This window comes from Coffea arabica, chromosome 9e (assembly GCF_036785885.1).
Source record: "Coffea arabica cultivar ET-39 chromosome 9e, Coffea Arabica ET-39 HiFi, whole genome shotgun sequence".
NCBI lineage: Eukaryota > Viridiplantae > Streptophyta > Magnoliopsida > Gentianales > Rubiaceae > Coffea > Coffea arabica.
This window is the reverse complement of record NC_092327.1, coordinates 31,890,910-31,918,772: the sequence shown is the minus strand read 5'-3', so window position 1 is coordinate 31,918,772 and position 27,863 is coordinate 31,890,910. Positions and strand designations below refer to the sequence as shown.

Below are 27,863 nucleotides of genomic sequence, written 5' to 3'. Positions count from 1 at the left end.
CGCGCTTGGCTGCGCGTGGTGGGCTTGGAGATCGCGCGCAAGGACGGAGCTACTCGTGAGCCTGTGGCTGAGCTCACGCGCGCGGTCTGCTGAGCTCCACGAGCTGGGCTGCTGCTGGCGCAAGGCGGTCGCGCTGGTGCGCGCCTGCTGCTGCTGCTCGCGTGCTGGGCTGCGCCTGGAAAGGAGCTGGAGTCGTGCGCGATGGGCCAGAGAAGGGCGCGCGGGCTTGCTGGTGCTGGTGCTCTGGCCACGCGCGAGCTTGCTGGTGGACGACGGAGCGGTGGTGACGATGGAGGGCGGACGAAGGCGGCGGTGGACCTTGGCCGTAGCGTGGTGTGGCGGGCGGATAAGGAGAAAAGAAGGAAGAAGAAAAGGAAAGAAAGGGAAAAAGAAAGAAGAAAAAGAAAGAAAAGAGAGAAGAAGAAAAAAAGAACAAGTAGGGCTACGGGCCCTTGTAAAAATTTTTTTTTTATTTTATAAATAATCTTTCTATTTTTTATTATTATTATTTCTTCTTTTTTTACATCTATTAAAAAAAGGGTTAATTCCACTTTGTCCCCCCCAAACTTTGGACGATTATCCACTTAAATCCCTAAACTTCAAAATGGGACACTTAAATCCCTAAACTTATAAATACCTCCCACTTAAGTCCCTAAACTTATAAAATGGGACACTTAAATCCCTAAACCCTTATAAAATGGGACACTTCGACCACCAGCGGCATTCAGGATTTGTTAACAATTTTCCTTAAGTGAGAGGTATTTATAAGTTTAGGGACTTAAGTGTCTCATTTTGAAATTTAGGGACTTAAGTGGGTAATCGTCCAAAGTTTGGGGGGACAAAGTGGAATTAACCCTTAAAAAAAACCTTTTTTTCTTTTAAAAATTTTCTTTTTCTCATTTTTTATATTTTTTTATATTTATTATTTTTTTTATTAATATATTTTTATTTCTTTTTTTTTGAAATGAGGACAATCATGTCTTTTCACACCTCCCTTTACATATATAAATATCAAAGAACCTGTGTCTTAGGCGCAGGCAAGCCTAACTGCCCTCTAGTCTTCTGACCAATTTTCGAAAATTGAGTTCCTTAGGCGTACCCACGCCAGGTGGTCATGCCTAACTACTGTAGAGTCTTCTGACCGCGGACGAGAATTTTCTTCCCTTAAGCGTGACCACCTGGCGTGGGCACGCGTAACTGCTATAGAGTCTTCTGAGCATCGCCTTTCAACTCTTTTCCTTAGACGTGACCACTTAGCGTGGGCACGTCTAACTGCTAATTTTTTGCCACAAAACAACAAACTACAAAATGATACCAAAACTTAACAAAAACTTCAAAAATGTACGAAAACTAAAACAAATAGTCTTGGGTTGCCTCCCAAGTAGCGCCTTTCTTTAACGTCTTTGGCTAGACATGGCCGGAACCCTCAAGCGAGATAAATTGGATACTGGAGGTGTACAACTTCTACTTCTTCAACAGAGAATTCTTCATAATAAAGTTTGAGATGATGGCCATTCACTACGAACTTCTTCTCTGTCTTTAAACTTTGGATCTCCACTGCACCATAATGAAACACATTAGAAACGACAAATGGACCAATCCAGCGAGAACACAACTTACCGGGAAAAAGTTTAAGTCTCGAGTAATACAAGAGGACTTTTTGCCCCACTACAAAAGATTTCCTTGAGACTTGCTGATCATGGAAGATTTTACTCTTTTCCTTGTAGATCGTGGCATTCTCGTATGCCTCATTTCTAATCTCTTCCAATTCTTGTAGTTGCAATTTCCTTTGGACCCCCGCTTTTTCAAGATCCATGTTACACTATTTCATTGTCCAGAACGCCTTGTGTTCGAACTCCACGGGAAGATGACAAGCCTTTCCAAAGACTAGTATGTACAGGAACATCCCAATCGGCGTCTTATATGCGGTGCGGTATGCCCGTAGTGCATCTTCTAATTTTAAACTCCAATCCTTCCTGTCGGGCCGCACCGTCTTCTCCAAGATTGATTTAATCTCCCTGTTTAACATTTCGGCTTGGCCATTTATTTGCGGGTGATACGGTGCAGACATCTTGTGGAGTACGTCGTATTTTCGGAATAGGGCAGTGATAGTCTTGTTGCAAAAGTGTTTCCCTATTACTTACCACAGCTCTTGGCATTCCAAAGTGGACAAAAATATTAGATTTTAAGAACTCTGCAACCACTTTAGAATCGTCAGTACGGGTGGCTTTCGTTTCCACCCACTTAGAGACATAATCAACCGCGAGTAAGATATTTAAGAAACCAAAAGATGATAGAAAAGAACCCATAAAATCTAGGGTAAAATACATAAAACCCCCCTGTGTTAAAGGAAATTAACACGAAATTTCCTCATTGTTTAGAAATACCCACTTAACCCCCTCGTGCTTTGGACTTCTTAGGATTTTACCTGCTAACCGGCTGGAAAGCTAGCGAGTGATATTGACGCGACCTAATGGTCACCTGTGACCAGAAGAAACTCGTTTTCATTCCAATTTTGCCCTCCATATCTCTTACAAATGAAACCCACCATAGTTGTAGTTCTGCAAATGGAAAAAAATGGACAGAAAAATACAAAACTAAGACAAAAAAACGTCAGAGTTTGAAAAAAATGCAAGGCTGAATTGGCAAATTTTGAGCACACCAAGTTTGGACTTTGCACAAAAAAAAAGAAAAAAAGAAATGGTGTTAGCAAGCTCCAGATTGAGGTAGTGATTGCTAGAATGGCAGCAGCAACTGTAAGGAAAGAACAACAACTAACTAACTACTTTACCTGCCTCTTAAAAAAAAAAAAGAGTATTCCTCCTTTCTTCATCCAAATGGCGGTAATGTTGTACTAACCAGAATTACTACCGGTGAAGTAGATTAACAAAATCTCCCGGATACAAGTGGAGACCAATCAGTGGCCAGCTTATTCATAAAATGAATGAACAAAGCAAGATGAAGAAGAGACAATTTACAGTAGTTATGGTTGACGGGTTTTTACTTTAAGTGCAAGTTTAATTCCGAATTTACACCCGTTGGACTGCAAGTATACAGGTCGCAATTGTAGTACGAGATGTGTATCGGGTCGATCCCACGAGGAGCAATTTAAAACAATTATTAGATACTAATTTACTCTATTATTTAGACTTACAATTAATTTGAGCAGAAACTTCAGATTTTAATTCAACTACAAAAATTCTTAAATAGATAAATGCAATTTCACAATAGGAGTAGAATTCACTAAATATTAAGATCTAGGGATGTAGATTCCACTTATAACACAAAAGATCTAAAATGAATTAATTCAACACTTGTTACTGCTCTTGTTTAACCAAGGATTCATTTCCAGAAATACCAAAATCACATTCTCATGATAATAATGGGTTAAAACAGATTAGTTTTTCCTAATCTCTTGGTAAATACTAAATCTGTTCTTATTCACACATGAAATGCAGATTTCATCCACTTGAATGTATTTCTATTCTCATGAATATACTACTCAAGCTCTACTTATGTCATTCCATTATTTTTACCATTTCTCAATGAGTAAAAACAACTATAAACCTGCTATTGGTGATCAAGCAACAACAAGTAATCCAACATACACAAGTAGATAAGTTAATACAAGACATAACAAGCATAAATCACAATCACTTCATATCATTTGGCCATAAGCTTCATCTACTCCCTAGATAAAGGAAATTAGCTACTCATGAATGATGAAACACTCATAACTTCATTAATGCAAATCATCATGAATTTACAAATACAAAAAGAGTAAAGAAAGTCTTAGCCAAGATATGGTGAAGCCTTCCAAAAATCTCCTTGTCTTGAACTTAGATGATTACAAGATGAAACCTCAATTGTCCTTTGCAAGTACCTAGCTAGAGAGACTATGTTTTTCTGTAAGAAGCTAAGCTACGAATGGCTCTCCAGACCTCTCTCAATGTCTCTGCATAAAAACTACTCAAAGGCTCATTTTTCCAAGTCAAATTCCAACTTTTGATTCCCCCAATCTAACTTTGTTATAATTGTCAATAACCAATATTTTTGACTTGAAAATAAGCCACTTTTCTTGCCCTTTTGTCTTCTGAAGCATGTGCACCGAATTCCCTTGCATCTTATAGCTGGAAAGTGGTGTGAACACAAGAGAATTGGCTGAGTCAAATTACAGAATTTCGGCTATAAAACGCGCCTACACAAAACGCGGCATAACTCGCGTTTTGTCTACTCGCGTTTTCACTCTGGCCTTATTTCAACTGTGATTTTCTCATTGATAAAGGCCAAACTAGCTTTTGTGCAAAACACAAAAGTTGTAGCCCTTTGTATTAGCTTTCCAATGCTTCAAGAATCATCCAAATCGGAACTTTGTAGCCTGAGATATGATCGAAATACTGTCACCTGTTCAAACCTCTGTTTTAACTTCCGACCACAGAATGCAGCTTCTGTATTCCAACGTTTTGCCCATGAAGATGGCAGAAATGGATTTCGATGTCTTCATACGAATTGTAGGTCTCTTTCTTAGCTTTAAAATGGTATAAAGATCACCTCAATCCGATATGTGTAGCTCCAGATATGGTCAAAATACTGAAGAGTGTCAAAACTGACTTGTATTGCATTTCCTCACTTGAACGTTTTTCACTTCATTCTTCTTGTTGCCACTTGAATTCATCACCAAATCTCTATTTTTACCTCATTTGACATCCTTTGGTGATTGAATCATCATTCCTGCATAAAAATGAAGTTTTTACCATTAAAATCAATAGAAATGCAAAATTATCCACTTTTACCAAAAATATATAATTTTACCAAAAACCTCTTTATTTTATTTATAAAACTAAATAATCAACTCAAAATTAACTAATAAAATGCACTTAAAAATACGTAAAATAAACTCTTATCAAATACCCCCACACTTGAATCATTGCTTGTCCTCAAGCAATATAAAATTCTAACCATCAATGATCCAAAAATTGAAAATAAACATATGTAGTATTTCAACTCCATTTCCTTGAATCAAGGTAAATAACCCTTATGTGATCTTTCCATTAAGTTCAAGTACTCATAATATCAAGCAAAGAAGAGCCAAGTATACCATAATTTTACCAATTCAACTCAACTTCTTATTTTTATCCAATTTCGCAAGCAAGCAACTCCTATAGTCAATAAAGATGCTAACTAATCTCATGATCAACTTCTTATTTTTCTTAAAGAGGGATTTAATTTACTTCTTCTTTTTTTTTTTCTCTTTTTTATATATATATATATATTTTAAGGATTAAATATTACTTAAGTTGTGAAAAATGCCTTTTGACGCGAAGATCAACATTTTTAGATGCAGATCCCCGGTTACTCAACATTTCACATACTCAAGTTGCTTTGCATACTCTTAATTCAAGTACCTTTTTACGCGAATGTCGACATTTGTAGATGCCAACCCCCGGTTACTCGGTACGAGAATCATTGGAGTAGAATAACCCTTTTTTTTTTTTTTTGATGTATATATATAATAAAATTCCCTCTAAGAGTAATCATGAGAAGAGTATGACACTTATTAACCATATTAATTTCTTATCTTATAAAATTAGATAAAAAGAAGAATTTTCATCAAATATACAAAATGTAGGCATAATTTTCTCCACTTTACTAGATATACTTTCCTATAAATGTAAAAATTATAATCACATAAAAATCATTTCCAAATTTCATAAGAAAAGAAGTATCAAAACCGCATATATTTATTTCAAAAGGATAAGTGACAACATTTTATTTATTTATTATAGTTAATAACATATATGTGTATAAGGTTTTGGAAAAATTTTGACAGAGTCTCCCCTTAAAAGTGGACTAAAACTCCCTGCCAGCAACCACAAGAAACATAATTTAAGCACAAGAATTATATCAAACACAACTAAAACCACAAGTACCACACATATTTCTCCCCCCCACACTTAAATTACACATTGTCCTCAATGTGTAAGGAAAGAAAAGAAAAGAAAGAAAAGAAAGGAATAAGTGACTCCCCAAGTGAGATGACTGCGGTCCAGTGAAGCCTTGAATCATGAGTCATCGACCGCGCAACCATCTACAGTCAACGATCTACTAGTTACTGCCACAAGTTCCAATATTCAAAATAAGGAATGTAAGTTAACATTTTTTCAAACAAAAGATAAAAATAACAAGCAAACAAGCAAACAAAAGAAAAGCCAGCCAAAGGACAGCCTCAATCATCCTCTTCATCGTCATCTTCATCATCATTGATGGGAGGTGGGTGTGTGCCTAAATGATCTTCAATTCGGTCCAGGCGAGTATCCATTCTGGCTAAGCGATGATCGATGTCATCTAAACGACCAAAGAGCCGCTGCCAGTTGGTTTGTGGCGGAGGAGGAGGTGGTGCTGCAGTAGATGGTCCAGCTCCATCGCGACCATGTCTAGCCTTTTGTCTCCGCTCCTGAACAGGGCGTGGAATGTCTCCCGTGCCAATACCAAGGCGGCGAAGAGTAGTGATAGTCATCTCAGCACGTGGTGGAACATACTCCCGCCGCATGCCTTCCAAGGGAACTCCGTGTGCCCCGTCTTCTTTGGGATGACATTGTGAGCCATCATGTAAATGATAAGCCGATGACGAGGTTCGAATACATTTGCCAATATAGTCTCCTTTCTGGTAGAGCGAAAAGGTTGGTACTCGAGACCAAACCTAGCCATGGCCAATGATGGATCCCACCTCCTATTCGGGGGAACAAACTCCTTCTTCAAGTCTACTGGACGTCCGTCATCCATACACCCCAAAATAGCAGCCAAATCTTGTCGTGACAAGGTGATTCGTCTTCCACGCACCCAGGACTCAATTATTTCTCCACTATGGCGCGCCTTACTTTCAATGTTGGCGTAAAACTCGCGCACCAGGTCTGGGTAGTAATGGTTTGGAAGGGTGAGAATCGGAGCCCATCCTAGCTGAGCAAAAGCTTCTGAGATGTTGTACATCATCTCAACTGGTGGACTGACGTGCATCTCAAACAAAAACTCCAAATTAGCACGCGCCTCATGCCACTCCTGATTCCTGCGAGTGTTGAACCTAGCACTGTCAAATACCGATCTTCCCGCTCCACGGGAGGTGCCCTCACCAGGTCGACGGTTAATTGGTGGAGGAGAAGGTGAATTCTCCTCTTCAGTCACCTCCATCTCTTCATTAACCTCCCTCTCCTCACTACTAGAGGATGAAAGTACCGTTCTTCTTCCTCTTGGCATAGTACCTAAAAAATATTTCAATTATTCACATGTACTACAACTCATTTTTTTGGCAACAAAAGTTCAGCATTAATCCAAATAACCTCAAATACAATTGCTCAAGTTCTAATCATTCAATGATCGTACAAGACATATTTTCTGCCTAAAGTTGCCCAAAATCACCAAATTACACAAGATATGTATCAATTATAATTCAATTAGTGAAAATAGGAGCAATTATGATTATAACTATTTAGAATTAACAATAATAATATGCTTTTAGCTATACTCATGTTTAGGCAAAAATTAAACTAACTAACTCACCAAATCAACCAAATTACTCACTATACACAATGCACATGCTTAAACATCATCAACTAACCCTTTTTAACCATAATTTAACATCACCAATGGCTCAAAAACATCCTAGTTCCTTTTTCCAATTTCATCTAAATATAGCAATTGTGAATTTTAAAGTACTTGAAAACCAATAAATTGCTACATTTAAACATTTAAACATGCTTAAACAATCATAATAATCATGAATAAAATCAAAAATAGCCATGAACCTCATCAAATTTTCGAAATTAAAAGATGTCAGATAGCTCAGGATAAAAAATATGAACTTCTAAAATCAAAAGATTTGATGAAGAAACTTACCTCAATCACGTAGAAGGATGTTTGGTGATGCTAAAAATGCAAAAAGCCCTATGAAACAACCTCCAATTGACCTCCAATTGAAGAAATTAGAGTTTAAGAACCCTAACCTTCAATCCCTCAAAAACCTGATTTTAGGTGTTTTTCTTGGATTTTAATCGGTTAAAAAGGTTGTATGAAGCTCAAAAGGTGTTGGGGTGATGATTTCTAGCAAGATTATGGAGTATAAATGAAAATTTGTGAGTTGGGTAGAAGGAAGAGGGAAAAACGCGGCTGGAAAAATTGGAGAAGTGAAGAAGAAAGGCTGAAATCGCGTTTCTGAAGGCTATATTCAGATACGGAAAACGCGACTAAAAACGCGCCTTCAACTCGCGTTTTTGAAGTCGCGTTTCCTGCACAAATCTTGCAGGAATGAAAACGCGACTGTGATGGAAAACGCGACTTCGAGTCGCGTTTCTGAAGTCGCGTTTTTGAGTCTTGATCCAGGCTTGAAAACGCGAATTCCATTAAAACGCGACTTTGGGTCGCGTTTTGAAGGCGCGTTTTCTGTTCTGCAGGTGCAGAATTGAAAACGCGATTCATAGAAACGCGACTTGTAGTCGCGTTTGCTTTGAAAACGCGTTTTCTGCTTCAATTTTTAGCAGAATTTCAACTTTTGAAAAATTACAAAAGGTACCCCAATGACTCAAAATGCATCATAGATCATTTGTTTGCCAATTTTAATGACTGGAACAAATGTAAAATATTAAAAACATGCATTTTACCCCTTTATAATGAATCAAAAACACCTTTAACGCAAATCGAGGGGTTGAGTTGTTTGATCAAAGTTCGCCTTTTTTGTACTCAATTGGTCATCCTTGCCTTCAATTGCCAACCCTACATTACAAAAACAACTATTTAGCTAAAACATTGATTCAAACCACAAAATCACACCAAGTTAACAAATATAACCTAAATATTGGGTTGCCTCCCAATTAGCGCTTTTGTTTATAGTCGTTGGCTCGACTGAAAAAGTTGAATCACTTTAGAGCATTAGAGAGAGATTTTCTCTCCATGGGTCGAAACTCCCGAGCCAATCCACCATGTGGTGAACCATGCATTGATCTTCATAGTCCAATTTCCTCAAATGCCAAGGAGGAATATTAGACTTGTCATAGAGAGGCTCAACTTCACCTTGGAGTGGATTTTGCTTGTCTTTTCTGAATTGGCTCAACTTTTCACCATTTTCTTCATGGAATGGCGAATTTATTAAGCCAACTTCCATCCTTATCTTCTCCTCCTTTGTTCCTACACCATGAAAGTTAGTACCAAGGACATTTATAAATTTAACTTCTTCGGTCCTTTCTTGGTTAACCTTTTCATCATATGGCATATTAGAAACAAGAGCAGTAGGCTCTATATTCCCTTCTTTATTATCCAAATTGAATTCCAATTCCTCACCATTAACCCGTAATATAAGCTTACCTTTTTCTACATCAATTATAGTTCGTGCAGTGGCTAAAAACGGTCGTCCTAGAATAATTGGCATTCTCACATCTTCTTCAATATCTAAGACAACAAAATCCACAGGTATTATAGATTGTCTTACCTTTATGAGCACATTTTCCAAAATACCCATGGGACGTGTGATTGACCGATCCGCCAATTGCAATGTAATATTGGTAGCTTTTAGCTCTTGAAGTCCCAATCTCCGGGCAACCGATAACGGCATAAGTGACACACTTGCACCTAAATCACATAAAGCATTAGAAAAATGCAATTGACCAATAGTGCAAGGAATAGAAAAACTTCCCGGATCTTTCAATTTAGGAGGGAGTTTATTCTTAATCAATGCACTACACTCTTCCGTTAATGCTATCATCTCATTATCTACAATTTTCCTCTTCTTTGACATGATGTCTTTCAAGAAACGTGCATAAGAGGGAATCTGTGTTATAGCATCAATGAAAGGAATGTTAATGTGCAATTGTTTAAACATTTTGAAGAACTTTTCAAACTCCCGATCCTGTCCATCTTTCTTCAACCTGTGAGGAAAAGGTATCACATTAGAATTTGATTTGGGATGAAGTGCATCAATATCAATGATAACATGATCATTTTGACTTTCTTGCTCCCCTTCAATTGCTTGCTTCTTGTCTTTTTCACCACCTGAATTTTCAAAATCGAATCCCTCAACCGTTTTACCGCTTCTAAGAATGATTGCATTGACATGCTCTCTCGGATTCACTTCGGTTTTACTTGGTAATTCACCAGGGTTTCTATTGTTGATCACATTGGCAATTTGACCAATTTGAACCTCCAAGTTTCTGTACATCCCAGCTAATTGGTCCAACCGCCCCTCAACTCGCTCGAATCTATCCGAAGTCACCTTAGCAAGTTTTTCCACCGCGATCTCCCAACTTGGTTTAGTTTCAGCCTGTGGTTGCCTTGGTTGAAATCCCGGCGGATTGGTTGGCCTTTGTTGATTGCCTTGATCTTTCCATCCAAAGTTTGGATGATTTCTCCACCCCGGATTGTAAGTATTCGAGTAGAGATTATTTGGAGCATTTCGGTTGTAATTATTAACAAATTGTACCTGCTCAGAATCAACACACTCATTAATATCATGTTCGCCTCCACAGAAAGAGCAACAAGCTACGTGAGCATTAGATGAACTTGGGCTAACTCCACCTTGTCTACTTAGCAATTTCATCACATTATTCATTTGAGCACTCAGCATATTGAGAGTGTCCATTTCTATCATACCTGCGGGACGTCTTGTATTACCTCTCTCATTGGCCCATTGGTAGTTATTTGCTGCCATTTCTTCTATCAAATTATGAGCTTCTTGGGGTGATTTACCCATTAAAGCTCCACCTGCAGCTGCATCGATCATAGTTTTAGTAGAAAAAGCTAAACCATTATAGAAGGTTTGTATGATTAACCATTCCGGCAGTCCATGATGTGGACATTTCCGAAGCAAATCTCTAAACCTTTCCCATGCCTCATATAATGATTCTCCTTCCATTTGACTAAAACCAGTGATATCCATTCTTAGCTTAGCAGTCTTACCAGGTGGAAAATACTTATTCAAAAATGCCCTTGATAAATCATCCCATGTGGTAAAAGTGTTAGGAGCATGAGAGTGTAACCACATTTTTGCCTTATCTCTTAATGAAAATGGGAACAACCGTAACCTTATAGCATCATCACTAACTCCATTCATTTTAATTGTATCACATATTTCTAAGAATGTAGCTAAGTGTGAGTTAGGATCTTCTACAGCATTACCTCCAAATTGAGATTGTTGAACCATTTGGATAAGTGATGGCTTAATCTCAAAGTTGTTAGCATTTACCGTAGGCCTTGCTATGCTCGTTTGAGATCCTTGTGTTCCCGGTAGAGCAAAATCTCGTAGAACTCGCCTATTTGCTTCATTTTCAGCCATTTCTTCTTCAAATGGTAGTTCTATCAAAATTTCCTCTATCGGTTGCCAAATCTCTTGCTCCTCCTGCTGTTGTGTGTGCCTCCTTTGTCTACGTAGTGTCCTCTCAATTTCTGGATCGAAAGGTGCGACTTCTCGAGACGCCCGGTGCATACACTACAAACAGAAATAAGAGATATTATGCAATTTCAATTGTCAAAAACTGATTACAATATAAGATTAAATATAATCAGCTCAACTAATAAAAATAAATCTGTCTAAATTAATAGAGTTGATTAGGCTCTAATATTGCCGCTCCCCGGCAACGGCGCCAAAAACTTGACGGGTTTTTACTTTAAGTGCAAGTTTAATTCCGAATTTACACCCGTTGGACTGCAAGTATACAGGTCGCAATTGTAGTACGAGATGTGTATCGGGTCGATCCCACGAGGAGCAATTTAAAACAATTATTAGATACTAATTTACTCTATTATTTAGACTTACAATTAATTTGAGCAGAAACTTCAGATTTTAATTCAACTACAAAAATTCTTAAATAGATAAATGCAATTTCACAATAGGAGTAGAATTCACTAAATATTAAGATCTAGGGATGTAGATTCCACTTATAACACAAAAGATCTAAAATGAATTAATTCAACACTTGTTACTGCTCTTGTTTAACCAAGGATTCATTTCCAGAAATACCAAAATCACATTCTCATGATAATAATGGGTTAAAACAGATTAGTTTTTCCTAATCTCTTGGTAAATACTAAATCTGTTCTTATTCACACATGAAATGCAGATTTCATCCACTTGAATGTATTTCTATTCTCATGAATATACTACTCAAGCTCTACTTATGTCATTCCATTATTTTTACCATTTCTCAATGAGTAAAAACAACTATAAACCTGCTATTGGTGATCAAGCAACAACAAGTAATCCAACATACACAAGTAGATAAGTTAATACAAGACATAACAAGCATAAATCACAATCACTTCATATCATTTGGCCATAAGCTTCATCTACTCCCTAGATAAAGGAAATTAGCTACTCATGAATGATGAAACACTCATAACTTCATTAATGCAAATCATCATGAATTTACAAATACAAAAAGAGTAAAGAAAGTCTTAGCCAAGATATGGTGAAGCCTTCCAAAAATCTCCTTGTCTTGAACTTAGATGATTACAAGATGAAACCTCAATTGTCCTTTGCAATTACCTAGCTAGAGAGACTATGTTTTTCTGTAAGAAGCTAAGCTACGAATGGCTCTCCAGACCTCTCTCAATGTCTCTGCATAAAAACTACTCAAAGGCTCATTTTTCCAAGTCAAATTCCAACTTTTGATTCCCCCAATCTAACTTTGTTATAATTGTCAATAACCAATATTTTTGACTTGAAAATAAGCCACTTTTCTTGCCCTTTTGTCTTCTGAAGCATGTGCACCGAATTCCCTTGCATCTTATAGCTGGAAAGTGGTGTGAACACAAGAGAATTGGCTGAGTCAAATTGCAGAATTTCGGCTATAAAACGCGCCTACACAAAACGCGGCATAACTCGCGTTTTGTCTACTCGCGTTTTCACTCTGGCCTTATTTCAACTGTGATTTTCTCATTGATAAAGGCCAAACTAGCTTTTGTGCAAAACACAAAAGTTGTAGCCCTTTGTATTAGCTTTCCAATGCTTCAAGAATCATCCAAATCGGAGCTTTGTAGCCTGAGATATGATCGAAATACTGTCACCTGTTCAAACCTCTGTTTTAACTTCCGACCACAGAATGCAGCTTCTGTATTCCAACGTTTTGCCCATGAAGATGGCAGAAATGGATTTCGATGTCTTCATACGAATTGTAGGTCTCTTTCTTAGCTTTAAAATGGTATAAAGATCACCTCAATCCGATATGTGTAGCTCCAGATATGGTCAAAATACTGAAGAGTGTCAAAACTGACTTGTATTGCATTTCCTCACTTGAACGTTTTTCACTTCATTCTTCTTGTTGCCACTTGAATTCATCACCAAATCTCTATTTTTACCTCATTTGACATCCTTTGGTGATTGAATCATCATTCCTGCATAAAAATGAAGTTTTTACCATTAAAATCAATAGAAATGCAAAATTATCCACTTTTACCAAAAATATATAATTTTACCAAAAACCTCTTTATTTTATTTATAAAACTAAATAATCAACTCAAAATTAACTAATAAAATGCACTTAAAAATACGTAAAATAAACTCTTATCAATGGTATCAAAGGAGGAAGAAGAAAGAAAGAAAAAACTAGAGAGCCCTCTCCTCTGCCCGCACCCAAGAGAGTCCCAGTGGGCACTGCAGTGGCCCCCCACCACCACCAAAACAAGAGTAAAGAGACAGACCAATCAGTAGCCCAGCAGGCGGCAGTAAAGAAAGGGGAAAGGGTTGCAGACAGACAGCAATCAGGTTGCTCCGATAGTTGCTCCGATAGTCCCTCTTGCCTTCCACCCATGGCTGAAAGAAGAAGAAGCAGCGACAGCAGCAATGAATCATCATTATCATCAGGTGCAGCAGCAGCGACCGTGTGCAGAATACCGGATGACCACCTCTTCTCCATCTTGTTGCGTCTTCCAATAGACTCAATCCTCTACTTTGGTATGACTTGCAGAAGATTGAGGTCTCTTACTCACTTCGACGTTCTCTGGGAATCCATCTGCAGGTGCGACTGGGGTTCAAAATATCCCTTTTTTTTTCAAATAATACTTCTTTTACCAAATTTCAAAATATCCACAACAATTTACTATGAAAACTCCTGCCATCAAACAAATCAACTCCTCTGAAATTTAGGGTTCAAATATGAGATTACCTGGTTAATAGCTATGCTCGATTCGTTGCAACCCTCAACCGATCTGCACAGAAACGCCGACTCATCTTCACTATAACTCAGACCGATCTGCATAGAAACACCTCTTTCTTAGTTGTAGATTTAGGGTTTCTCTCTCTACACATGAAGTACTCTCAAGATTTACTAATTGCATCTGTATCTTTTCAGATATTATAAATGAGGGTATCTTTGATATTTCATATTGTTACTGGCTTCCCAGCCGGTTAGCAGGTAAAATCCTAAGAAATCCAAAGTACAGGAGGGTTAAGTGGGTGTTTCTAAATAATGAGGAAGTTTCGTGTCAATTTCCTTAACCACAGGGGGGTTTTATGTATTTTACCCTTTTTATTCCCCATACATCAAAAATTTCAACAAACAACATGGAGATTTGAAACATTTGGTCCTTACGAAAAATATTTCCCATCCTTTGACACCTATCACAGGATTTGCAAAATAAGTATGCATCTTTAAAAAGAGTGGACCAGTAAAAGCCACTCTCCAACACTTTGCGAGCTGTTCGCTTGGCCCAAAATGTCCTCCACATGCAAACAAATGACAGAAATTTAAAATGGAGTAGAATTCACCTGCACTCACACACCTTCTTAGCACTTGATCCGAACAATGTCTCCAAAGGTAGGGGTCGTCCCAAATATAGTACTTGACATCACTCTTTAACTTGTCTCTCCTAACCTTTGGCCAACCTACATGTAATTGATTAGTCACTAAGAAATTTACTATATCAGCATACCAGGGTGCAGACGAATCAACGGCAAGTAGTTGTTCCTCTGGGAACGCCTCTCTCAATGGTTGCTCCTCCTTATGTGCAAACAAGCGGCTCAAGTGATTAGCAACTAAGTTCTCTGCCCCACTTTTATCTTTAATCTCCAAGTTGAACTCTTGCAGGAGCAGAATCCATCTAATGAGCCTTGGTTTTGCATCTTTCTTCATCATCAAGTACCTTAAGGCTCCATGATCAGAGAAAACTGTTACTTTTGCACCAAACAAATAAGGTCTAAATTTTTCTAATGCGAAAATCATAGCTAATAATTCTTTCTCCGTCGTAGAGTAATTGAGTTGAGCTCCATTCAACGCCTTTGATGCATAGTAGATTGCATGTGCTGCCCTGCCAATTCTTTGCCCCAACACCGCTCCCATTGCGTAGTCACTCGCGTCACACATTATTTCGAATGGGAAGCTCCAGTCTGGAGGTTGAATGACAGGTGGTGAGGTTAACGATTCCTTCAATTTGTCAAATGCCATCTTGCACTCCTCGATAAAGTCAAATGTTACATCCTTTTGCAACAGCTTGAACAGGGGCGCTCCAATTTTGGAGAAGTCTCTGATGAATCTCCTGTAGAACCCTGCATGACCCATAAAGGAACGCACTTCCCGTACACTTACGGGGTAAGGTAAGGCAGAAATAATATTGAACTTTGCTTTATCTACCTCTATACCTCTAGCCGACACTACGTGTCCTAAGACAATATCATACTCCACCATGAAGTGACATTTTTCCCAATTAAGGACTAAATTTGTCTCTATGCATCTTTTCAAAATTAAAGTTAAGTTATCAAGACATTCATCAAAACTATTCCCATACACACTAAAATCATCCATGAATACCTTAATAATCTTTTCTACATATTCGGAAAAGATACTCACCATGCACTTTTGAAACGTCACTGGAACATTGCAGAGGCCGAAAGGCATCTTCCGGTAGGCAAACGTACCAAAGGGACTGGTAAATATAGTTTTCTCCCGATCCTCTGGTGCTATTGCGATCTGAAAATAACCTGAAAAACCATCAAGAAAACAGTAATAGACATAACCAGCTAACCTCTCTATCATCTGATCAATAAACAGGAGAGGGAAGTGGTCCTTCTTCATCAGAGCATTCAGTCGTCGGTAGTCGATACACTGGCGCCATCCTGTGGGTTTTCTCACCGGGACCATCTCGCCTTCCTGATTCTCTTTTACCGTTACTCCCACCTTTTTCGGGACTACCTGGACCGGACTAACCCATAGACTATCTGAAATGACGAAAACGATTCCCACTTCCAGGAGTTTAAGTATCTCCTTCTTTACCACTTCCATCATTACTGGGTTTAATCACCGTTGCGCCTGTCTTACCGGCTTTGCATCATCCTCAAGTCGGATCCGATGCATGCATAAGGAGGGGCTAATTCCCTTAATGTCTGCTATGCTCCACCCAATCGCCTCCTTATGATATCGAAGAAGACGAATAAGGTTGTCTTCTTGTCTTGGTGACAGGTGAGCAGATATGATGACTGGTAGCGTCTCATTGTCTCCGAGAAATGCATACTTCAAGTGCTTTGGGAGAGGATTGAGCTCCAACTCAGGTGCCTGCATAACAGAAGGCAACAATTTCGCCTGAGTTTTTGGTACAAAGAGAGAAGTAAGCTCATACCTTGGAGAAATTGGTGGGAGCGAATGCAGTGCTTCAACTGCTCGGTATAACTCATCATTTATTTCTACATCAAGAGTTGCTCCCAACTCAAGATGTTTGGCCAATGCCACTGCCAGTACATCGTCCCCATCCAATTCAAATGTGTCATGTACAAGGGGTTCAATAACACTCAAAGTAAAAACAGAGTTAGCCTCATCCGGGTATTTCATCGCATCAAAGATATTGAAATTGACAATTTCACCATCAAATTCCATCGACAAAGTACCCTCATTCATATCTAATTTTGTCCTAACAGTGCTTAAAAATGGTCTACCTAGAAAAATAGGTGACGGATTTAATGACCTCTCATCTCTCATATCTAGGACATAGAAATCTGTAGGAAAGACTAACTCACTGACCAGTACTAAAACATCTTCAACTAACCCTTCTAGGTAAGCGTTGGTACGGTCTGCTAGTTGGATTATAATGCTTGTGCCTTTTAATGGCCCAAGATTAAGGGAGGCATAAATTGTCTTAGGCATAACATTAATTGACGCCCCCAAATCCAATATCGCTTTCCTAATTGGGGTACCTCCTATTTTGCAGGGAATGGTGAACATACCTGGGTCTCCACATTTTGGTGGGAGTTTCCTTTGGAGTATAGCTGACACATTTTCTCCCATCGCTATCCTTTCGTCATCCCTTAGCTTCCTTTTGTGGGTGCATAAATCTTTCAAAAACTTGGCGTGCTTCGGTATCTGCTTGATTGCATCCAACAAGGAGATGTTGATCTCCACTTTTCGAAACACATCCAAAAGTTCTTTTTCCTTCTCAACCTTCTTTGTTTTTTTCAACCTGCAAGGAAAAGGAGGTAAGTTAGATTTAATAAGGGGTGGAGGAGTGAATGGTACCTTAGGATCCTCGTGAATGCGTCCTTCTTCTTCAATTTCTTTTTCTATCTCCTCCTTACTTTTGCTTTCGAATTTTAGGTCTCTCCAGTTCCTTGCCACTCCTCAGTGTCATGGCACTTACATTTCTGAGATTTACCTCGGGTTGCGATGGTAATTTTTTATAAATGTGGGACTCCAGGCGATTGATGGCAGTTGCCATTTGGCTCATTCGAGCCTCCATATCTTTCATGTCTGCTCTGGTGTCCTACTAGAACTGAGTAGTCCTCATGGTTAAGACTCTAGTTTCTTGCTGGAGTTGAACCATATTCGTGATCAATGATCTGGTCTCCTGCTGGAGTTGTCTAGTCTCTTGCTGGATCTGAGTAGTAGTTGTGGTCAGACTCTTGACAATATCCTCCAAAGAGCTTCTTGAGTTGGAGGTGAAGGTTGAGGCTTTGGTTACCATAGTTGCTGAAACCCTGGTGGACGATTTGAGAGTGAATTTTGTGGCCTATTCTCATAACTGAAATTGGAATGGTCTCTCCAACCGGGGTTGTACGTGTTAGAGTACGGGTCATACTGCCTACGGGATGCGGGCACGCTTCCGGCCATGTTCACCTGTTCCGCCCCATCCTCTTGCAAAAGGGGACATGTGTCCGTACAGTGGTCCATGCTTGTGCAGATTCTACAGACCTTCGCTCACTGCACGTTCCCCATGGCTAATTGCCTAACAACCGACGTCAACTCTGACAGCTGCTGCTGAAGGGATGACGTCTCTATCTCGTTGACCCTACGGGTGGGGTTGTTCTCACGGAAGCCAAATTGCTGCGAATTTTCTGCCATTGACTCAATAAGCTCCCATACTTTCTTTGGCGTCTTATTTGCCAGTGCCCTTCCACTTGTAGCGTCAATGATATTCCTGTCAGTTGACTAGAGTTCTTCATAGAAGTACTGGATCAACAGTTGTTCACTGATTTGATGCTACTGGTATCTAATGCATAACTGGTTGAATCTTTCCCAATAGTCATACAAGGACTCCCCGGGATGCTATTTAATACTGCATATCTCCTTTCTCAAACTTGCAACTCGAGATGCGGGGAAGAATTTTTCTAGAAATTTCTTTTTCAATTGTGCCCATGTGGTGATACTACCTGCAGGTAGGTAGTATAGCCAATCTTTTGCTGCATCCTTGAGAGAGAAGGGGAATGCTCTAAGTCTAATTTGCTCCTCAGTGACCCTAGGAGATTTCATGCTAGAGCAAACCACTTCGAACTCCTTGACGTGTTTGTGGGGTTCTTCACCAGAGAGACCATGGAATGAGGGTAGGAGGTGAATCAACCCCGATTTCAGCTCGAAGGAGGTATTCTCAGCCAGAGCTGGGAATGTAATGCACAAAGGCTGGTGAGTCAACTCCGGGGTAGCCAGCTCCCTTAATGTTTGGGTGTTGGTCATGCTAAATTCGTCTTCTACTGACTCGTTTGCAGTAAATAATTGCCCTTCTTTTCGTCTTTTGGTCTTTTGCCTTCGCCTACGTGCTGCCTTCTCAACCTCAGGTCGTATATCAATTCACCTGTGCGAGAAGAATGGGGCATAAACTAGCAAAAATACCAAGAAAAATAAAATAAAATAAAATAAAACTGAATTAAAAAAAGAAACAAATAATTCAAACGCCACTCCCCAGCAGCGGCGCCAAAAATTAACAGGTGTCGAACCTGTGCAATAATAATAAATAAAACCTAACTACCACCTGAAGCAGTCAATAATCAATTCTAGTACTGAAGCAAGGACTCTAAGTGTGCAATGGGTTACTTGATTCACCATATTCCCGAAGAATTTGCTTGATCCGATATATTTGAATTAATTATTTAACCGAATTCACTAACTAGTAGATAGTGGTAAGCAGGGTCGTCTCCTCAGGAACTAGCAAGAAATTTGTTCCTTTTCAAGTAAAGATCAAAGGGGGGTTTTTGGGATTAAATGCCAATTAAATATATAAAATACAGAAAATAATTAATTCAAAGAAATAATTAGAGAAACTCCAGCCAAGGGTACACTTCAGAAATGGTTCAGACACTGATCATCGATTCACAGATAATTCCAACAGTTATCAATAGACTAGTTATAGTTGTCATGCACGCGATAAACAACCAACCTTTCCTTAATTTCTCGATAGCTAAGGTACGACCGTTAACTATTTTTCTAACCCAAAAATAACCCTAAGTACGACTGTAGGATTTAATTTCTGGCTTGCATTAATAATTAGAAAGGCCCAATCCTAACTAACAAACACGCTACGAGGGTTTGTTTAAATTAGATCGTATATCCCCCTGACATAAACCCAATTACGCCAGTTGCTACTAAGACAGTGATAACGAACAATTACGGATTCAATTACCCCTATTTAGCAAAATAGCCTATATGAATAATTAATTATTGCGCACTAACCAATCATATACAAGGCTATAGCAATTAAAAGCAGGGAACATATAAATATCAATAAATGAAGAAAATAATTAAAACCGGTTTAGATCTCACAGTAATTGCCGAACCAATTTGTCAGTGCCCCTTTGACTAGAATTAGAGAATTACCCCTCCATTAATGGAGGACAAACTGCGTGTGTGGATTTGGAAAAAGTTTGCGAACCGATTCTTCCAACTTCGGTCAACAACAGGAGGAAAAAGCAAGGGATTTTATTGCGTCCAATTGTCTCAAAAAATCCAACGTAAAAGAGAGTCTGATGCCCTCTTCCAATTTCGGTCAAAGCCAATTGAAAAGCAAAGCCAAAAGAGTCAATAATGGCGGCTCAGTTGCTTTCTTCTCCTAATTGCTCACAAACATACGGGAAAGGATTTTGCTTGATTTTTCAATTCGGTCAATGTAATTGGAAAAGCAGTTTTGCAAAGTCAACAATTGGGGCTTGTGTCCCCTTGATTCTTTACAGAGATACGGCAACCCAATTCAAAAGCAAGGGCAAAAGAACGAGAAGAAACCTAAGCTAGATGAAAAATTCCTTCGCTAAAAAAAAACCGACCTCTTGGAGTCTAATACTCCCCTTCTTTTATTCTTGGTCCCCACCGATATTCAAGGAGGGGATTTTCCCTTATCGGAAATTGGTGTTCAAAAATTAAAACAAGACTCCCCAACATAAAATAAAATAAAGTCTATTACAATTTAGTTTCTTCAGCTTCTCAAGCGAACCCCACTGCTTGAAGTGCCCCACGTACGACGAATCTTCTGTATTTCAATTTTAAGCACTTTTCAGCATCAATTCCTGCAATTAGCACCAAAATCATATTTGAGTAGAATCCACCCAATTAATAAAAATATTTAGTCAAATAATTGTGCAATAATGCCCAAAATACCCCACTAAAATGCACCCTATCACCTTGGGAAGGGGTTGAGTTGCTATCGTTTATGTCCATGGTTGGGGTGGTGGATACGGGCTTCTCGGGGTCCAACTTTACGTGGTGCAATAATAGACAAGGTCAGGCACGCATTTGAAAACACTTAGATCGGCTGCTCAGTGACCGGTAGGCAGTGGAGATGGGTATAAATTTTAGGGTCCAACATTTGAGTAGGGCTCCTTCTGATCATGCTCCCTTGCTACTGTCTACAGTCCCTCGATTGGATAATTCCTCCAAACCATTTCGTTTTTTAAACTATTAGACTACGCATGAGTCTTTCCTGAATGTAGTTCAGCTGAACTGGCATGTGGAGTTTGTGGGGGACCTCCTGTATGTGTTGGCAGCTAAATTGTGCCGAGTTAAAAAGGCTCTTAAGGCATGGTTGAGGGAGTCTTTTGGGGATATTTTTTAGAAGGTGAAGAAGGCGGAGGAGGAAGTGGCACATGCAGAAAATTGTTTCGATGAGGATCCTTTAGAGCTGCACCAGATTCGATTAAATGAGAGACGGGCATTGCTAACCCATGCGCAGGTGCAAGAAGATATGTTTTGGAGCCAAAAAGCCAGGGCGGCATGGTTGAACGATGGGGATAAGAATACCAGATTCTTTCATGCGTGTGTGTCTGAACGGAGAAGGAAGTCTGTGATCCATCGGATAAGATCGCAATGCGGGGAGTGGCTGGAAAGGGAGGACGACATCTCTAAGGGGACAGTATCCTTTTTTCAACAACTGTTCTCGGATCAATCAGGGTTGAGCTCCATTCCAGTGTCGGATGTGATTCCAAAACTGCTATCTGATCGGGATAACCTTGAGTTGGAACGGCATCCCTCTCTGGAGGAGATTAAGGACGTGGTGTTTTCATTGGATCCCGACAGTGCTGCTGGTCCTGATGGATTTTCGAGGAGGTTTTTTACCTTTACATGGGAGGTTGTTGGGAAAGATGTTTTTGACGCGCTAGGTAGCTTCTTTTCTGGATCGGAGCTGCCAAGGAGCATAACGGCTACTTCTATTGTCCTCATTCCCAAGGTGGGCTTTTCTTAGGATTTCTCGCAATATCGACCAATTAGTCTGTGTACATTTGTGAATAAGATTATTTCTAAACAGCTTGCGAAGAGATTGGCTGATGAGAACATGAAGATTTGGATTCCCTTCAAATTCAAGGAAATTCAATTGATGATTGATGGTGCAATCGGGTTCAAGAATCATTGAAGATTTGTCATGCTTATTTCTTGTTATTTATTTAAGTAAGTTTCTAGCAATACTTGTTAGTTAGTCTTGAGTTATTAAGGGAAATAAAGGCTAAGGTCATGTTGACCATAGTTAAGCCAATTAAGTCAGTTAGTTTCCTATTCTAATTGAATTAGAGTTTTAGGAAAGTAGTTAATTGCTTCCAAATTTATTTAGGAAGTTGTGTCAAGTCAAATAAGGAAGCTTGTATTGTTTCCAATTTAGATTAGGGTTTTGAGTCTTGTAAGGCTATAAATAGCCAACTTTATTTAACTATTCAGGCAGATGATATTGAAGATGAATTAAAAAAAAAAAGAGTTGTCTCCTTTTATGGAGTTTCTTGATGGAACTTGAGTTTTTTTCTTGAACAGTATCAAGTATTTAGTTTGGATACTTGTGGTGTTCAAGGCAAGATGATCACATCATCTTGTTCTTTCAAGCCAATAACCAATCCACTAGGTTTCTAGAGACGGATTCTCTTTAGGTCTAACAAGATAGTTATTGTTCCATGCCAATAACCAATCCACTAGGTTTCTAGAGACGGGTTCTCTTTAGGTCTAGTAAGGTAGTTATTGTTTCCATAACCTGGTCAAGATAGATCCTTCCGCTGCCTGATCAACTTGGTTCTTCAAGACAGGTTCTTGCTGGGTCGAGTTCGTATCATTGGCGAGATAGCCAGAACGGATTTGTTCAGGGTCGACAACTTTCTGATAACTTTTTGTTGACCCAAGAGCTAGTTTCCGGCATTCGGAGGCCAAATAGAGGAGGTAATTTAGTCCTTAAGCTAGATATGGAAAAGGCCTATGATAGGGTATCCTGGAATTTTCTGATGCAAGTGATACGTAAATTTGGTTTCAGAGAGAGGTGGATTGATATGATGTGGCGACTAGTGGCTAATGTGTGGTTTTCAGTGATTATTAATGGGACACCGAAGGGGTTCTTCACATCCTCCAGGGGGCTGCGCCAAGGGGACCCCATATCACTAGCTCTGTTTATTTTAGGGGCGGAGATTTTATCTCAGTCACTGAATACTTTGTTGGAAGATAGGCGGTTTGTGCTGTTCAAGGTTTCCAGAGGCTGCCCTAACATTTCTCATCTCGCTTACGCAGATGATGTAATGATTTTCAATAGCGAGTTGAAGAGTTCTTTAACGATGGTCATGAACTCTATGGAAGCATACTGTAAAGTGTCGGGACAACAGGTGAACCTCTAGAAAAGTTGTTTTTGGTGCATCGAAGGCTTAATGCAGCACAAAAGCGTATCATCTCTCAGGTTACGGGTTTCAAAGAGAAGTCTTTCCCATTAAGTTTCTTGGTTGTCCGTTCTATGTCGGAAGGGGTAAGATGGCCTACTTCTCTAGAATTGCAGAGTTAGTGTCCAAGCAGGTGTTTGCGTGGAGAAGTAAGTTGTTATCTTATGGTGGGAACTTGACTCTTATTAAGAGTGTTCTTGCATCTATACCAATTCATATATTGGCTATTGCGACTCCCACGAAGGGTTTCTTTCGAAGTCTGGAAAAGATCTTTGGAGGATTCCTATGGGGTAGTTCAGACTACGGTTTACGGTTACATTGGATAAAATGGAGCACCCTTTGTAAGCCGGTAGAGGAGGGTGGCATGGGGATACAGTTGTTAGAGTCGGTCCATGACGCTTTTTCAATGAAATTATGGTGGTCATTCCGACAAAATGTGTCCTTATGGGCACGCTTCATACAGGGGAAATATTTGCGTGGGGGTCATCCTTGTGAAGCTGAACAAGTTTGGGGGCAATCCCCCATATGGCGAAGGATGGTGATGGTCAAAGACCTAGCGGAACAGCATATTAGATGGGTCTTGAGGAATGGGGAAGTGGATTACTGGCACGAAATTTGGATGGGGTCTGGGCCTGTGTGCGATAAAGTGGAGTTTTTTGGGGTGCATTCAGTGGCGAGTTTTGTTGTCCAAGGCTGGTGGAGTATAAATCTGTTACAGCAATAGCTGCTGCGAGTCATTGTGTCGAAAATATTACTTATTCCTTCTCTTGTATCCCGATGGTCGGATCACATGGTGTGGGACTTAAGCTCATCAGGTTCGTTTACAGTTTCTTCGGCTTATCAGGTGGTGAGCCAACCTGCACCCATGTCATTCTTTTTGGCAAATACATGGCATTCGCTGATTCCTGCAAAAGTTTCCTTCTTTATGCTTTGTTTGCTAGAGTCCCGACTACCAGTTATAGATATTCTTTACCGTTTTCAAGTACAGGGTCCATCTCACTGTTGGTGTTGTAAAGAGCCGGGGGTAGAGAGTCTAGACCATATATTTTGCACTGGAGAGATCCCATCACTGGTTTGGCAGTCTTTTGAAGGGGTTGACGGAGGCCTCAGCCCAGCTTATATGGTGCGACATGTGCTGGCGAAATGGTGGTTACGGATTACAACAAAATCCACCTTGAAGCTTATCTATCGAATTCTTCCTTGCCTAGTGTGTTGGCACCTATGGAGGGCTAGGAACTCGGTGCTATTCAAAGGCAAAAGGGTGACGGCGGAAGGTATTCATTGGTGTATTCTCAGGGAGCTGGGAGAGATTTTGTGTGGCCGATTCCCCAGTCTTGCTTCTGGTGGTTTGTCTTGGTATTCTCTTCTTGATTTAGTGGCCCAGAGGGATAAACCTAGTAGGATTTCCAAGTAGAAATGGAGCGGGTCGCCGTTCATGATCCCAAAGTTGAATGTGAATGGTTGCTATTGGGACAACCCGGGAAGGGCAGGCGAGAGTGGTATTCTAAGGGATCCATCGGGGCATTTTATTTTTGCTTTTGCTAACGTTGTTGATGTAGCTAAAAGTTTGCAGGCAGACCTGAAGGCAGCGATTGAGAGGGTGAGGCTTTGTGTACAACAAGGTTTTGCGGACGTGCACGTGGAGTTAGATTCTTGGCTTGTGGTTCGAATGTTCCATGACGAGGTGGGGATACCTTTGTGGCTAATGCGTGACTTTGAGGAGCTTTTAGCTTTGCGCCATCATGTGTGTATCATGACGCATTGTTTTCGAGAGGCAAACAAGTCTGCTGTTTGTCTTGCTAGGGTTGGCATTACCTCGGGCATCAACCGGGTATTCGAGTCGTTGGATCAACTTCCCCTAGAGGTTTGAAGTGAGGTTACTTTGGAACGCGTAGGTACCCTTCTATTAGGATTGAATAGTGCTCGTCAGAATAGTGCAATAGCTCTTTGTACTCCGCCATTTACGTATAAGCAATAAAAGGGAATTTTTATTTTAAAAAAAATCAAGAAAGTTGCACATTGAAACAAGAGGGAAAAAGAGCGCATACCTATATGTATGATACAATTTTACGCCTTGCTTAAGTATTTGGACAACTTAAATATTGATGAATAGTGGAACAAATTAATTTACACATTTAATCGGATAATTGGATTAGCGTATATGTATTGCTTGACCATAAATACACATATACCCATTGTTTCATTTTTATGTTTGTTGGTGTATATGTTATTGTGTAGTTTGCTTTTCGTTTATGGAATCAATGATTGTCATACACAAAAATTAAAAGTATAATTAGTTGCATACTGCCCTAGAAAAATAGTATTTTCTTTTTGTTGTATAAAAGATTACAAGGTATAACACGTCAATTTTTTTGACCTTCAAGACAAAATTAAAGATTTCATAATTCCTAATCTAAAAATGTATCAAATTATTGAATAACAATTGATACTCGATCATTTAGGTTGAGAAATTTCAGTCAAATTCAAGGGATACTTTTCATTTGATTGTTTTAGGATATCATAAATGAGGAGCATTTTGTGGCTGACAATCGGTATACAACTAAAAAATTGTTGAATATTTAACTAATAGTCCACAAGAAGAAGAAAAGGGAAAAGATTTTGAAAAAGAAAAAGTGCACAATATGTTTATGGGAAAAATGTACAGACCTTCTCAATAAAAGTATTCCAAAAAGATGTATTAAAGAAAAAAAGAAAGGAATGAAGTATATGTTGGAGAAAGCAAGATATATGTAAAAGATGAAATATTGTTTGCTAGCATATATATAAAAGTAGTTTTCAGCCAATTCAAGTTCCAATATAACTTAAAAAGTATGGTGAATAAATTGTTCAAAAAAACTTGGTGTATTTATTACGTACGGCATTTATTATGCCTAAGTTAGATGTACTATTATAATCTGTAGTACTTTGGCATGCAATTATATGAGGTTGATTTTTTTTTATCACAAAAGTGCAATTCTGTAAACATCAAGGAATGTCTCATATCTAACTGTGTTTTGTCTAATTGCTATAATTCTTATTAAATTTGTTGTATTTTACTTGAGGAGCTATTCAGAATCATATTTTTAATTACACCAAAATTGTATAAATTTACAAAAAAAAAATCTTATAAGTATTACATACCCTAATATAACCCAGCAAAATTCAACTAGACCTGCCCTTCTGGCAACATATTTCTGCAATCTTCTACGTTTCTGGAGCTCTCATCTGCAAATACCAAGTAACTTACATTTTGTTACACTATCTTGATTCTAAATGAGCAAGGGTTGTACTCGTACAAAACATAAATAGAATTCGAAAAAAACTAAGTGATAAAAGGTGAAAATATTGTGAAACATTCAGTATTAGCCCTATATGAAAATTTTACTCTATGTTCTATACTTGAATCACTTTTTCCATGGTTCTTGCAAAATATTGACAGTAGCATGCAAACCAAAAAAAAAATCTGAAACTGTAAAAAAAAAAAAAAGAAGGGTTAAATTATGTTGTGGAACTGTGGAAAAGAATATTGAGTATTCACAGAAGCATGCAATTCCATGCAACTCTACTCCCACCTCAAAAAAAAAAATGTCATACAAGTAACAGCCACCTTTTTTTTCGGTCGCAATACAATTAATTCTTCACAAGGGCTGCCAAGGTCACCTTCAACAGTAGTATTTTGATTGAGCTGTGGCATTATTGATCTGAGTCTATAACAAGATATGACCAAGTAAAATCTATATTGGCCATGTATGACAAATCCGAAAATCCAACTATATTGCCAAACTTTTAATGATCATTATCCATTTCCTCACACTGGGAAAATTGTGGATATGTATACAGCCCCCTAAAAGTGAAAGCAACCCTTATTTGTTATACTATCCTATGATCCAGGAAAGGTGTCTAGTCCAAGACTTTAATCGTATTGGGATAAGAGGTGGGGAAGAATAGTGTTGAGAGGTCACCATTAGAAAAGCCCTGTCAATAAAGCATAGCCCGAGAGGTCACTCCAAAAAAAAAAAAAAAAAAAAAAACTGTGAGGTTGGAGATTTTTGTGCAGTGAAGCACCTGTTTCTTTGTCGTTGAAGGTAACTAATGAAATCATGATGTATAAATCATACGTGGAAGAGATTAATGTGGGCTCCAATATTCTCTACTTCAAAAATTTTTATTCTATTCCTATATTAGTTAATTAGTATCCTAATGTACCCTTCAAAGCAATTAGTAATTTAGTGTTCCTACATTATGTTGCTTGACAAGTCGACTCTAGGTAGAACAACTTTTGCTCATACGGACTTCTCGAATGAATTATTAAATCAGCTAAGATACATCGAAATGTACTTTAATTCAATTTTTTTTTCTTTTGTTGCTAAATGGATCATCGTTTTATTTCTTCTTTTTTACATGACAGTGAAGTGTTCCTCTATTTTTTTTTTCTTTCCATATCAGTTTCACGTACAAAAAAAAAACACAATCCAAAAAGAATATGTAAATAACGGAAATAGTTGGGCAAATTCAAAGTGCTTTC

The 27,863-nt window shown here is 38.9% G+C and overlaps 3 protein-coding genes and 1 non-coding gene across 4 annotated transcripts; 2 read left to right on the top strand and 2 right to left on the bottom strand.

Annotated features, from left to right (window-relative positions):
- Positions 1 to 1,426: 1,426 nt before the first annotated feature.
- Positions 1,427 to 1,816, bottom strand: LOC113709860 (uncharacterized). Its single transcript, XM_027232710.1, has 2 exons — positions 1,621 to 1,816; positions 1,427 to 1,557 (listed from the first exon to the last, which is right to left on the bottom strand). Exons 1-2 carry the CDS (start codon positions 1,814 to 1,816, stop codon positions 1,427 to 1,429), a joined length of 327 nt encoding a protein of 108 aa, XP_027088511.1.
- Positions 1,817 to 10,820: 9,004 nt separating this feature from the next.
- On the top strand, positions 10,821 to 10,927 carry LOC113710809 (small nucleolar RNA R71). The gene has a single exon (XR_003452989.1). It is a non-coding gene; the product is annotated as a small nucleolar RNA R71 (small nucleolar RNA).
- A 5,341-nt stretch (positions 10,928 to 16,268) lies between these two features.
- LOC140014680 (uncharacterized) lies at positions 16,269 to 17,249 on the bottom strand. Its single transcript, XM_072065769.1, has one exon. The coding sequence runs from the start codon at positions 17,247 to 17,249 to the stop codon at positions 16,269 to 16,271; it is 981 nt and encodes a 326-aa protein (XP_071921870.1).
- Positions 17,250 to 24,773: 7,524 nt separating this feature from the next.
- LOC113709862 (uncharacterized) lies at positions 24,774 to 25,208 on the top strand. Its single transcript, XM_027232712.2, has one exon. The coding sequence runs from the start codon at positions 24,774 to 24,776 to the stop codon at positions 25,206 to 25,208; it is 435 nt and encodes a 144-aa protein (XP_027088513.2).
- The last annotated feature ends 2,655 nt before the right edge of the window (positions 25,209 to 27,863 follow it).